Here is a 14,043-nt window from a genome sequence, read left to right as displayed (position 1 = left end):
CGTGCACCGTGCTTGGTGTAGGCGATTGTCGCGGCGAAGCAGAAAGATGCCTTGCAGTAACGACGTATCCTCAAGCACTGGAGCGTTGCTTAAACGTCCGTAAACTTCCGATGGCGTCCGAAAGCGTGGGTTGGCGTCCGGTGGCGACGAAACCTTGCCTTTTTACTATGCAGGCCTCACAGGCAGCCCTGGCGCCCCGGCATGAACGCCTGCTTTCCTAATTGATGACGACAGTACTGACGATTAAAACCGAAACTTTATGATAAACTGAATAAGAATACACATGGTGGTTAAAATCAACAGTCCATGCCGTAAAAAGGCAGTGGTGTGCGACCAGCTGCCACACCTTGGCTCATTGTCTCTGGAGTGGGCTGCCAGTGCCACACCCGGGTTCATAGTCGAAGCAGGGCGAGGGTTTGCCCCAGTGTTGTGTGCCAATGGGGGGAACACGCCAGATGGCGGCAGACAGCCGGAAGGTGGTTTCGGTTTCGTTTGTAGGATTCGGGTGCCCTTCGTAGCGATGGGCAGCACAGTGGGCTTTGATAAATTACAGCTTGCTACAGCCAAGCTGGCCATGACTGCACTGACCTTATTCGAGCAGCCGAAGGCACAACAACTCGGCATCGCGAAGCTACATAAAACGCCGACGCAACTCTTGTTTGAAACGAGCAGCTGACTCTTCGGTTGTTATCGGTTGTTATACGCTGGCGGCTTCGATAAGGCCTGCTCCGAGGCAGCTGAGCCTAAAATGGCGAATTTAAATGAACAGTGGCGGCGAAGAGAAGAAAAAATAAACAACGCGGGGACCAGGTACCACGTCACTGGCCGTTGGCCGATGGCGCGCGGCGTTCGCCGGCGAAAAAGAAAATGGCAAAAAACGAAGGAGGAAAGGAGCGCGGGCGAGGGCGAAAGGCGGCGAGATCTAAAGATGGCGCTACCATAGTAATTTCAGGGACCTTAAACTTGTACAGCTTACAGCGCCATCTCTACTTGTAATCTAGAAGCAGACGCGGCGCGGGTGAAAGGAGGAGAATGTCCCATTTGCGGCAGTGACCGCTTGGGACACTACAGTCGACAGAGTGGTGGTGGTGGTGGGCAGCTCTTCGCGCGCGAAACTTCCGCTTTCGGCAGAGCATTGCATTGCTTCTCCTCGGGCAATCCGCGCTCGCGATATAAACACGCCTGGCGAACGTAGTTCTGCTCCATTTTTGAGCTCCGCGCAAGGCAGGCGGTGCTCGCATCAGCCCCTACTCTTGTCCCGTGCTTCACGTGGTTTGTCTCGAGAACATCAACAGAAGTCCTGCTCGCAGTAACCACGAGATAGTTATAGCGGTTCGAAAAGTGCGCGGTTGAAGTAGACAGAGAAAGGTAAGTCTTCTTGTTTTGTGAATGCTATATTAAGCGCAGATTGTATCGTTTTCCTGTTCGGGCTGAGGTTTTTTTTTCTTTTGCCGGATAATTTTGCCTGTGTGCACGTAAAAATTCCTGATCTCAAAGAGGATTGTTGCGCTGACATAGATTACAATTGCAGAAGCGCGTCAACCTATCCACTTTTTGAAATAGTCAGAACGAGTTGCTACCTTTTGAAACGTGCGGTGACCACAGGCACACCATGGATACTGTTTGTGGTGCTCTTAGGAATTTGTTGCCCTTGCATCGCAATTACGCATACATGAATAGGAACCACGTGAGTGTGATGGCTGTTTTTCTGCAGTACGGCAAACGTAATTATGAGCAAAAGCCTGACAACGCGGAAAACATTTTCAAACTACAGTTCCCCAGGTGCCAAAGTTTACCGACCGATTCTTGTCATTGAACAATATTTTGCGAAAATTGCCAAAAATGTCTCACGGGAGAAAAGTAAAAGAAAATGTTATATTTTGCATTCATATTCTGTGAACTGTTATATTTTGCATTCATACTCTTTGCATTCATGTTCTGCATTTATGCGGTCTTCCACGTTACCCTCCTGGTTGGTACACTAACAATACTTAGTTTTTAATTAGTTCCCAACTAGGTCATTGGTGGCGCACCAGGTATCGATTTCTTACATAACTGTGGTATAAGTAGAGTATACGTATAGATACTTTGACAGCTCTCTTTTAGTACTTACAATAGTGTTAAGTGTCATGCTTTATTAAAAAGTGCTGCTGCACCAGCAAACCACTAACGCCAGAATATTGGTCTTTCTAGAAAACGCAATGGCCGAAAACACCGGTTCTGCGCAAGGAGCAGTGGTAAACTTTGTGGATAAGGTCTGTGCCATCCTCCCAACTATTACGCCCGACCTCCTGAAGAAGCTCCTTGAATACCTACAGTCAGTGGGCGTGAGTTCGGAGGCCGACATCGACAAGGTGAACGAGCATCAACTGGCCAGCGTACTTGGCCATGATAATGCGAGAAAGCTCTTAGACTGCTTTAAAAAGAAAGGTAAGTGAGAATCGAATACTCAAGATTGCGGATGCAGGCTATTTAGGAACGGAATATTCATTTTAACGAATGGACCGGTGACCACAAAGTAATGTGTATACGAGCGATCACTTAACTTTTCAATGAAGCGGGAAAAGAACTACTTGCAACTAAGGCATGATTTGACGAATTCATGACAAATGCACGGGGAATATTCAAAACGCTGCATTGTCTGGATGATCTAATTTATGCTATTAACTTGCGCTTGTACACAAAAAATATAGAAATGTTAGAGTAATAATGCTAGATAGACCTTCGTTTGATATCATTGCCTTTTATTGCCAGTGGAAAGACGGTAACAAAGTTGGCTATTAAGCTTTGCACTACCGAAATATTGTTTCCTCCGTCTGGTCGGACGCGCACTTCGCACGAAGACGTCATTCTGAGACAACACGTTTGGTCCCTTTAACCTGCTTCCGAAACATTACCACTGGCTTGAAACAAAAAGTGAATGCGTGTGTAAATTGCACACCTGCCGCACACAATAAGGCAAATTCAAGTTGATTTGTGGGATCAGCTCACAGCAACGACTGCTTTCTTTCTAGAGCCCCTGATAGCGGCGGCCCCCCCTACGCCTTCCGCAATGAACAGGTGAGAAATGAGTTCGGAGTGAGAGAGCCCCTATGCCAAGAGTGTAAGTTTGCACACGATTTTCGCCAGGTAGTACGCACTCACCAGAAACAGGTCACAGCGGTAAAACCTCGCACATGCGACGCTTTGGGATGCGGGATAAACGTGACTTGCAGGAGTCTCCCTGAATGGTGGCACAAAAACCTAATCTTTGGCCGATCATTTGGTGTTGTAGCGTTGCGGATTGTGAAAATAACATCAGCGTTTAGTTGGATGCGTCAATTCTGAAGCACCTGAGTCCGGTGTAAGCGTGCCGTTCCCTTTGTGATGAAATACGGGCGGATGGACCCAGATAAAAGCGTACATAAGTTCGTGACATTTTTTTTTCCTTTATTGAAATCACATATCGCCATGAAATCAATTCTTTCATGCAATGAATAAAACGATAATACCACAACGGATAATTTATTAATAATTTTATTTAGGTGCGTAACTACACAAACAAGACAGGCGGTTTGGCTACGCGAACCACAGAATATCGTCCGAAAGAGGCATACATGACGGCTCATAAAACTTTTTCGTAAACGCTTCTACCTATGCGGTTGTGTACAATCTGTGGGTATAACACACACACACACACACACACACACACACACACACACACACACACACACACACACACACACGCACACACACACACACGCACATGCACATACAAACACACAAACACACGCACACACACACACACACGCACATACAAACACACACACACACACGCACACACACTCACACACGCACACACACACATGCACATACAAACACACGCACACACACACACGCACATGCACATACAAACACACGCACGCACATGCACATACAAACACACGCACACACGCACGCACGCACACACACGCACGCACATGCACATACAATATGAAAGAGCAAAAAATCTGACACACAGGGAAGAATAATAGCAAGGACGTTTACCTACGTATCGGCAAGGGCCTTGCCTTCGTCAAAGGCTTACATAACATTACTACCATAGCGATCTAGATCACATTCATCATATAAGTTCATTGCAAACGGGGAGAAAGAGAGTAAGATGGGGGTCTATGCATACATTCGGGCTGTGCCCGCGGGACAACAAGAAGGTTAGGAGGAAAAAAGCAGAAAATGGCAACTCAAAAATGCTGGTGTCTTGCTTAGACGGAAAGACGCTAAACAAACTAAGGTAGGTTATCGATGCTTATGGTAGCACGTGCAGGCAGTAGCGCGATGGGATTTAAATGTGAGTAATCAAGAAATATCAATACTGACATTTACATATTGTCATTTGTAGCTAAGTGAAATTACTCCGCAGTTTCGAGCGTTTTTAAACAAGATGAAAAGATTAAGGCGCCTCGGTGCAGCACTTTTCCACCTGTTATTTGTCTTCTGCTACAACCTTATCTTCTTACAACCTTGTCTTGTATTTGTTATTTGTCTTCTGCTACAACAACCATGACGCGGAAAATCACTGTGAAAATCCATGACGAAATTAGTCAATGGGCACTGTTGATCCCCTGGAAATAAATGTGATGCTCTATCAGTTCTGAGTAAATCTACAAAAAGAAACAAAACGGGCGTATAAGTTTTACTTTTATTGTTACGATTCAAAGTTAAATTTCTGTAATGCGACAGTCGCTTTACTTCTCATGATCTTGTCAAGGCGGAACATCTTTTCAGGGCCACCACCGTTTTCACTTCTTTTTATAGGTCGGAATAAACAGCAAAAAGACATATTTCTGCCATACGCTTCTCTTTGTATTTCAGTGCTTTGCCCGTAGCAATGCCGCAGACGATGGCTATTGGCAACAACTGTGGAGATGGTCGTGGAAACACCCTGGAAATGTGAGTAAATAGTTTGAATACACAGGTTGCTTGCGGGATTTCATTTACCCACCCTTTACATCCAAAAAGGAAATATAAAAGAGACCGTAATTATCGGACAAACAGGTATTCTGGAATGTACAAACAAGTCATGTTTGACCCCCGACATGTTTTTACTCGGATATACCAGGAGTATATTACAGAACCTTCTAATACAGTGGGCGAACACAAATTTTAAGTTTAATCTAAATCCCAAAGAAAAAAGTGAAATTTATAAGGGGGTCTTATCGGTTGGAAGAATAAATCTTAAAATTTGTATTGATGACAGAGAGAGAGAGAGAGAGAGAGAGAGAGAGAGAGAGAGAGAGAGTTAGACAGACAGACAGACAGACAGACAGAGAGAGAGACAGAAAGAGAGAGAGAGAGAGAGAGAGAGTATCAGTTGAAGCAAGTGTATTCGTGGCCGCTGCCTTCAATACGAAGCTCTACTGGTGTGGCTGGCTGTTTTCGCCGTTTCCGCTAGGAATATCTGCGTGTCGGGACCAGGGCAACGGAGTTACAACTCCGGAATCGGAATGACCCCACCGGATTCATTCCAACTCTTTGAGATGCCGGAATGGAATGGCCATGGAATGAGGACAACGCTTGGAGGATCGAAATGGGAATGGCATTAAGCGCCTTTTTCCGGGGATTGAATAGAAGTGGAAGGGGGATTTTTAGACGACGGCGTCCCCATTGCTTGCGCCTTCCGACTACTTAATTAGTCTGTGGCAACGACTGCGTCGTTAATCTCAAAGGCTGCAGCAGCGACGAAAACGAGAACGCTTACCCGCCATCTCGAGTAACTGAATCCGCGGAACCTGCAGCAGCGCTTGTGAAAGTGAACTTTAAGCGGCGCAAGCGCGTCTGGCCGGTGGCGGCGTTAGGTCGGCTCCTACTTGTTCGACAGTCCTTTTGAGGCACAGCTTTCTCTGCACAGCTGTGCGTGGCGCTCATAGCAGACCGGCGTCTCTCTCATTGGCAGGGGCCGTGTGGTCAGGCCAGCAGGCGGGGAATAGCATCGAGAAGCAAGTGGGGGGGATACGAACGGCGCGCATCCGAAGCCGCGGTGTTTCTCACCGCAAGCTGATCCCGCGAAATCTTGGTGCTAAAAATACAAAGCGTTCGCGCATGGAACATAACACAACGAGTCTGCTTGGCGTTCTTCCCCCACCCTGCGTACCCGGCGCGCAATGAATAGCCTTGTAGCTTGTAAGCCGACTTGGTGGCATCTCGCGGGAACACGGCGGCGACCTGTCGACCGTCTGTCCGTGTATTGCAGCGCGTTCCCGGGGCTCCAGAAAATGAAAACCGAGGCAGCAAAACGAAAATTGTAAGTGAGAGATTTGCGTGGCCGGCACCCGCCATAAGTGTGAGAAGCGAGCTTCGGATGTGTTATTAAGCTTTCTACTTCCACGCTCTGCTACTGTGGCTACGGTAGTGGGCAGCTGGGATATACGATTACACTAGATATTATATAAGACAATGCAGAACCGAGTGCTTTGACAGCGCTCAGCAGTGCGACACCGCGCTTTGCTTCGATCCGAATGTGCGGACCTCTCCTCCAGTTGTGCCAAACTTGTTCGTGGTTCGGTTGCTGTGCTTCTGTACACGTTACCTTTGCGCCTGGGTACAAACGTATTTGATTACTGAAGCCTTAGTCGTCGGCTTGAAAGTTAGAGCATCGCCACTATGCAGGTAGGAAGGTCTAATTTGAAAATTTTGATGAGGACTTCGTGCATATCGGTTGCGTGTTCATGGAAACAAACTGCCTGACCATACTTCTTTATTTTCACTGGGCACCCGCCACCATCTGGTTCTGTCACTCTAAATTAGGGGGTCATAAATATTGTCCTCACTAAACAATCGAAATGGAGGTCAACGTGGAAGCGGCGGCGATTTTCGTACGGTGAATGCAAAAACTGTTATCGGTGTTGCGTGTCGCTGCCTTCCCGTCGCTCGCGTTGCAAGGTACAGTAGCATTAGTGCTCAGCGCTGTAAATTCACTCGAAATCATTCAAGTATAAGCCTTTCGAATGCGTGTACATGCAGAAGCTCCGCGCGACTTGCCGGTGCGCTATCCACAGCGTACTAATTACGCTGGGATGACGGTACGCAAAGCAGATGGCAAGATGGCACGCCACAGACTATGCAACAAAACAAAAAAAAGCATGACATCAAGCATGACAGCTGCTTCATGCTTGACATGACAGCATGACAGCTGTCATGACAGCTGCTTCATCTTGCGTCGCGCAAGAACAAACCGTTAGAACATGCAAACATGCAAATACAATAAAAAGGGGCAGTGGGACACTACCCCTTCTTAAAGCGCAACCTTTTTTAGTGGGACCGATCGCATTCTGTCAAAAAACTAACACATTCCCTCTTAGACGGTTTGCTCGACTGAAAAGCTCTGATAAGGTCTTTACACACACGACGCGTGCGTGGAACGGGGGACCGAAAATCAAGTCTCTCTCTCTATCTCTCCCTCTCTCTCTCTCTGAAACAGGACTTCCGTCCGGTCAAAACGATTACTTGAAAATAGCAAAAAACGAACGGTTCTAAATAAGACAACACACGCGTCGATCATGATGAACAAGTACAACAGTGTACCTTTATCTCTTAAACGACGTAGCGGTGCACATTTAGATCGTTCGTAGTTGCGTTTATTTTGTGAGCGAAAAATCGTCGCATGAGTGCGTTCTGCGCTTGCAGTTTGGGGTTTTTTTGGCTTGAGGATCGGTCAGACGCACTTTCAGCGAAAGTTGGACGCACCTTTAGCTTTCGCGCTACTCTAGACTTTCGTTAGCAACGGATTTGATTGATTGATTCAAGCCTTTATTGGAGGAAAGGGGAGGCCCGGAGGCCGTGCATGGGGGAATGGGAAGTAACGGAAGGTAATTTTTTGCATTGGGTAGTTGCTCTGCACGATATATGTAACCAACCTGCTGCCACCTTCCAACTTCGGTGACAGGTGACACATTTTGCATACGTTTGCAGTTTTGAACCCGTCTGATAACGTCAGATTCTTTCTGCGTTCCTCTGTAACTCGATAGAGCACCTAAGACAGTTTTTACGTTGAGGAATTAAAGGAATGGAATTGAACTCCCCGTCCACTCCACGAGTACTGATGGGCTAACTACTGTAATTCCGACGAATTCAAAGGAATGGAATGACAATGTCACCGTTTCCTTAATTGGGTGCGCTGTTAGAAAATGTGGGGGGTCGACTCAAGCGAGCAAACAACCCCACCTAATCTACAGGGCACAGGTGACGAAGGGGGTGGCCGTCTGATGTGCGGCTTTCGCCGATTAGAGCGGCAAGAATGAGTCAGAGATTTTCAGAGCCTTGAACGAAAATAGCACAAATACTAATATTTAAACAGGCAAAATACTGCACAAGCACGAGGTAATGTAACGTTAATGAGAGACAACTTAGATCGAATACAAATGCAAGAAACAGTTCAAAATTAGACAAATTGATACAATCAGGAGCGTTAACTAATAGATATTACGAAGTAGAGCAGTTAACTAAAAAAGAAAACGAACAGTTCGATGCATATGAGAGACAGAGTCCCACAATATCTACCGACCGGGCCGGACGATGCACCGCTGTCGGGGGCGATTCGGCTACCTGTGAAGCGTGGCTTCGTTGTAGGCCAGGCCGTCCGAGACGATCACGGTGATTCGAGGCCCGGGAGTACGTTGGAGTCCTCCAGGGCGCGGGTCGCCGATGGTGTGGTACACAAACTGGGAGATGCCGTTGTCACATTACGACGTCCAAACGTAGCTCGTTTGCTTAGGCGCGGCTTCTCTTTTTTTATAACCGTGCTGGCGCGGAGAGAGAGGGCACAACACACAACGCGCCCGCCGCCGTCGACTGAAGAGCTTCCCTCTTTCTCCCTTATGGAATCATCGGCGTCGGCGCACTTTACCAGTGGCAAGGCCACGCGCGCCCCCTCGGAAGAACTCGAAGCTTCGGTGAAAGCTGAGCGGCAGAGCTTTTATTTTAGTATTTTCTTGCCGGCGAGCCGGCAAGTGGCCGTGTTACCGCCTCTTCGTTCGAGAGAGTTCAAGCATTTTCTCCGGGCGAATAGAACCGAACTGAATGAATCGGACGACTGTAACAAGAATTAGGCGCTGTACAATAAAAATGAAAAAAAAATACTGTAACGTAGTATTTTGGTTACATACTGCCGCTACGGAAGCACGCCGTTTGGAGGAAAAAAGTCGAGGCGTCGAAGAAGTTTTAAAGGTTAACTTGTTTAATTTACTGATGACATTGGTGACATTTAGCACATACAAACTTGAAACAATTACACTTATTACATAGATGAAAAAGACAGTCAAAAGATTCAGAGTACTTAGCGGGACATAGCTGGCGGGCGAAGGGCTCCCGGCGGGAGGGCACGACGACGGGCGGCAGAGTTTTTGAAGAGAGTCCTGGTGCAGGCCGCACGCCGCCCTCAATCGCCAGAGGGGCCGCGTTATATTTGCTTTGGGGGGACGCATTGGGGGAAAAAGCGCATCCTAGCGTGTGCGGACTGCGTGGAAAAAGGCTAAGGCACACCCGCAGCCAATCAGGAAGACGCTTCTTAGCTCCAATCAGACATGTCCCCGCCAAAGTGAAAAGGAAAAGATCACACACAGAAGACACAAAGTTCAAACTCGAAGGCGTCCGTTTCTGGCAAAAGAATTACTGGAGAGAATAAAGTAAAGGTATACAAACTCGAAAAGGAGAAAAGACAGGCGGCCGTTTGGACGACACCGGGTGTCGGAGAACAGAGCGGCCCGCGTAGGCGCGCAACGTGGGTCGGAGACGCCAGTGCGCGCGGTAATACAAGATGCGTCGATGGTCCCTCTCGAGAGCCGCGTCTCCCGGGTCGGCCGACGGGCCAACACACTCGGCATGCGTTTCTTAGAAAAGCGGGGCCTCGGTGGCTGAAGAGGGATGCTAAAAAATATAAAAAGCAAACGGGACGGGGGCTTCGCGACAATACGGTACGTTTAGGCGTCGTACGCTCGAGTTTGTGACGGACAACAAGGTGTAATTCCTCAAAACGGTATTGGAATGGAATGGGGAGGCCCATTCGGCAACACTGGTTGGGGCACCAGCTGGCCAGCGCATATCCTTCACTGCTCGCATGAGGTGTTCGGGGTAGGAGGATGCATTATCAAGGAATGTGGTGCTGTTTGGCTGGAGCTTGACAGTAAATACTGAGCGGGTCGCAAAGGTAGGATGGATGGCATGTTGGTGTGTTGGCCTGCATGTGTTAATGCATAACTACATACAGGAGGCCTTAATGAATTCCGGACCTGACCAAAAAGATCCCTATTGTGTTGCAAACCCAGTGTCAGACATCTAAAGCATATGCATTTCAAGGAGCCATGAAGACAAAATACAAGTTGGGTTTATTAGAAAGACTGCTTAGTCCCGCTAAGAATGATACCAATATCATCGCAATCTTCGAACAAATAACGGAGATATTAAAGAAAACGTGTGAAGTTGTCGCGACCCCCTAGCCCATTTCTTCCAACTTTTCTATGACGTCATGGAACCTTGCTTGTGCGATTGGCAGCCGCCTAACTGACCTGTCCCGACGACACATGACTGGACGTCTGTAATGGAGCTTCTAGTTCCAGTTGACCGCATCAATTGAATGCTAACGTGCAGTTAACGCACTGAAAATTATGCTTTATTGTTGGCCCGTATGACGTCATTCTTGCTCATAACACGTCACTGTGGCGCAAAACCTGAAAGTTTTTAAATACTTCTTGCTTTTTTTTCGTTAAAACAACATCTTTTGGGGCTGTAATGGAGCTGAGTGAGATAATGAGTCCTAGTTCTTTCAAATTACACGAAGTTGCATTTTCTCTTCATGGCTCCTTTAAGTGCGTCAAAGTATACTTCGGTGGTCTTTCGCAGCGTTGGCTGTTTAAGAAAAATTCTCCGTCATTGTTTACTCGCCCAAAGCAATCATGGTCAGAATAATAATTGTAGTTGTCATCGCCGCCATCCATGCAAGCGATTAGAGAACGAATCTTAGATTCAGGAGAAAATCTTCGTTTACGCCTTTGCCTGGACGTTCTGAGGCTTCTTTGCCGTATAATGTGACGGCAGAAGGAGCGCTCAGTTTACATGAAGAGAACGAAAAGAGAGCGCGATCTAAGAAAGACAGCCCTCCAATACTACGCGTTTTGCTTGCCCATGATGGAGCAGCTATTTACGTAAGCCCGGGCTGCACATTGTTATCACCCGTCTAATCGGAGTGGGCCCTTCGTATTCCGTGGTAAGGACTTCTAAGGAGATGGAACAGACAGACAGACAGACAGACAAGGAACTTTATTGGTGGTCCTGAGAGACTCCGATGACCCCCTTGTCAGGTGGGCGATGGAGTTCGGGCCGCTCCCTCGTTGGGGCGGGAAGGCCAAGCTTCACCGCCGCATCGGGGGCTCTCTGGACAGCCCACAACTGACGCGAAAACTCGCAGATTCGTAGCGCAGCGCTCCACTCTCCTTCGGTGCCTGTGTTCTAAATTACTTATCTGTCCACATCTCGGGCAGTCCGGTCTATAGCCGTCTGGATTGATGGAGTGAAATAAAGCCAAGTTTGGATACGATCCTGTCTGAAGCATGCGGAGTGTGATAGCCTGTGGTCTGTTTAGTTTACCGTGAGGAGGAGAGTAGACTGTCCTGTCAAGGTAGTAGTGCTTAGTTGCCTCATTGCATGTGTAAAGAATGTCTCAACAAATATTTTATCTAGAAGGATGGTTGTTGGATGCATGGGTGGGAGAGGTTGGGGTGATGGGAGGAAGGTGCTGTGGTGGCTGGTGGGGCATATTGCTTGATATGTGCTCTCGAGGGGATAAGTGAGCGCTATTATGCTAAATGTGTCTGTGTCCTGCGGCCCAGGCGTGCAAGAGGATGAGGAGGAGGAGGAGGAGGATGAAAAACGTTTATTTATATTTGTTTTGAGTGGTTGGGCGATTCCACTGGGGTCTTGTGTCACGTGTTACAGTTCTCGACGGGGTCACCAGGGGTAGGGTGCACGTTTCGGAGAAGATGGTGGATCGTGATGTTGGCGTGAATTTCCAGTGGGAGAGGGAACTTGGAAGCTGTGATGATATGTGCATCGAGTTGGAGGCGTTGAAATATATGTGTTCCCAGAAGTGTTTTGGCTAGCCCATCAAGTTGGCCAACTCTGGGCTTCTATAAGCTCCTGTGCCGTGTTGTACATGCCGGTGGCCTCCAGCCTGGCAGTGGAAGGGCCGGGTGGAGCGGCAGGGAAACCTTGAACATTTTCCGTTTGAAACAATTAATTGTTACCTTGTTCGCGTCAGTTGGGGGAAGGTACAAGATGAAGTAATACGGCAGATGATGGATGCCTGAGTTAAATGAATGGGATCAGCTTCATTAATGCCGTTCTTTTGGGCAGGAACGGAGGTTGGTGTCCTATTTGAACGGGGCGAGAATGCACGGAGACGAGTGAATTTGGGACAGAACCACGTGACCCGGTGGATACCGACTTGTACAGTGTACTGACGCCTATTTACTGGATCAAGCAATGTTTGCTCTAAATATAAAAGCCCTCATGTCTAATAGCAACGCACCAATGGAGTAGAGCATACCCACTGAAAGGGATAGGCCCTACCTTCATAAAACTGAGGAATCAACGAGTTGGCTTTAATCAATATAGCGTCAATATTCTATGCTCTGAGGTGCTCTCACCGATCGGTGGAAGATAAATTTCTATTATCAATTCTTCACAAGCTGCGCCGTGACGAACAACGTTTGGTGTATGCTGTGTGAGTTGTGAATCTTCTGAAGACCAGACGTCGAGGCCATTTTTCAGCTTGTTGAGATGTTTGTTCTGTAAAGATTCTGGTCCTAAATTTTGCGCCCACTACATTCTTTTTTTGCAGTTTGCAGATGGTTATGGCGATGCAGAGGATGGACGGTGACAAGAACAGGGAAATGCTAATGGCGATGCAGCAAAGTCAAGACAAGACACTAGGTGCTGTTACAAACGCGATGACAGAAATGAGTGCAATGCACAAGGGTACGCTCGCTACGATGAGTGAGCAGATGACTAAACAGTCTGAAATGCACCAGGAAACAATGAAAGTGATGAATGAACAGATGAAAACGACGACCAAGATGCACGGAGAGACGCTGCAGGCAGTGCAGCAGGGCATGGCAGAAACGCAGAGGATGAACGCGCAGACTCTGACGCAGGTGACGACGACTATGGCAGCAACGTTAGAAGCACAGGAGAAGAGCATGCAAGAATACCGCCTCAGCCTCGCAAAGCAAAACAACGATAAATGTGCTGTTATGTGACCTTTGACGAGAAAGTTTTCTGCGTGAACATCTTCGTCTTTTTCTTTGTAGATTGTTGAAGATCTGTATGTTTGTCGATTCTGAAGTTGGGTTTTTGTGCGTGTGTTGTGCTACTTTTGTTTGTATGTGCTACAATACATGACGTTTTTCGAAACATGTGAGAGAGTACCGGAAGTTCGTTTTTACTTTCACTCGTGAACATCCCCCCTAAGGAAGTGGGGTTTTTTTGGGGATAACCACACCCTCTGAGTGATTTGTATTGCTCAGCTGGTTGATTCAGTAATATAGTATACAATTTACCATTCGAAAAGCGGTTTTTACTCACTGAAGGTATCATGACCCCAGCAGCACAGCAAGACTGCCAGATGATCTTTTCCCCAAATTTGGACTTTTATTGTTCAGACCACAAAAGCACAACTATGAACATCAAACTGGCATGAATGTAACATAGTGGCGTTTATTACCGAAGATGCTCCCCCTCAACGTTCTTTTGTGACGTCTTGTGGAAGGGTACTTTCCAGCACTTGGGAGATTTTGGTGTGTAGCGTGCTACATTTAGGGTTACCAAACGTTCCGGATTTTACAGGACTGTCCAAACTTTTCATAAAACTTCCTTCGCCCACGCCGTCCTTGTCTGGATAACTATACGTCGTGGATTTGTTTTGAACCGTCCAGTTAGAAACTGCTATGAGGTCGTACGCATGCTGAACAAGGTGCGTCATGCTACGGAATACAAAGTTAGGACGAACTTGTCCAG

At 47.4% G+C, this 14,043-nt stretch overlaps 1 protein-coding gene across 1 annotated transcript; it reads left to right on the top strand.

The window, feature by feature from the left end:
- Positions 1 to 1,084: 1,084 nt before the first annotated feature.
- Positions 1,085 to 13,444, top strand: LOC144148672 (uncharacterized). The gene is made up of 5 exons (XM_077680190.1): positions 1,085 to 1,368; positions 2,194 to 2,430; positions 3,015 to 3,060; positions 4,852 to 4,929; positions 12,869 to 13,444. Exons 2-5 carry the CDS (start codon positions 2,202 to 2,204, stop codon positions 13,284 to 13,286), a joined length of 771 nt encoding a protein of 256 aa, XP_077536316.1. The 5' UTR covers positions 1,085 to 1,368; positions 2,194 to 2,201; the 3' UTR covers positions 13,287 to 13,444.
- The last annotated feature ends 599 nt before the right edge of the window (positions 13,445 to 14,043 follow it).

Source organism: Haemaphysalis longicornis, unplaced genomic scaffold (genome assembly GCF_048455015.1).
Source record: "Haemaphysalis longicornis isolate Haplotype H1 unplaced genomic scaffold, Haemaphysalis longicornis Haplotype H1 scaffold_8, whole genome shotgun sequence".
Lineage (NCBI taxonomy): Eukaryota > Metazoa > Arthropoda > Arachnida > Ixodida > Ixodidae > Haemaphysalis > Haemaphysalis longicornis.
Note: the sequence above shows the minus strand (reverse complement) of the source record. Positions and strands in the feature narration are given on the sequence as shown.

What these genes read in the sequence shown, in the direction of transcription:
- LOC144148672 (XM_077680190.1), top strand. Translation starts at nt 2,202, where the DNA reads ATGGCCGAAAACACCGGTTCTGCGCAAGGAGCAGTGGTAAACTTTGTG. An exon ending in ACGCCTTCCGCAATGAACAG is followed by an intron (nt 3,061 to 4,851) that starts GTGAGAAATGAG and finishes TTTGTATTTCAG; the next exon opens with TGCTTTGCCCGTAGCAATGC. An exon ending in CGTGGAAACACCCTGGAAAT is followed by an intron (nt 4,930 to 12,868) that starts GTGAGTAAATAG and finishes CTTTTTTTGCAG; the next exon opens with TTTGCAGATGGTTATGGCGA.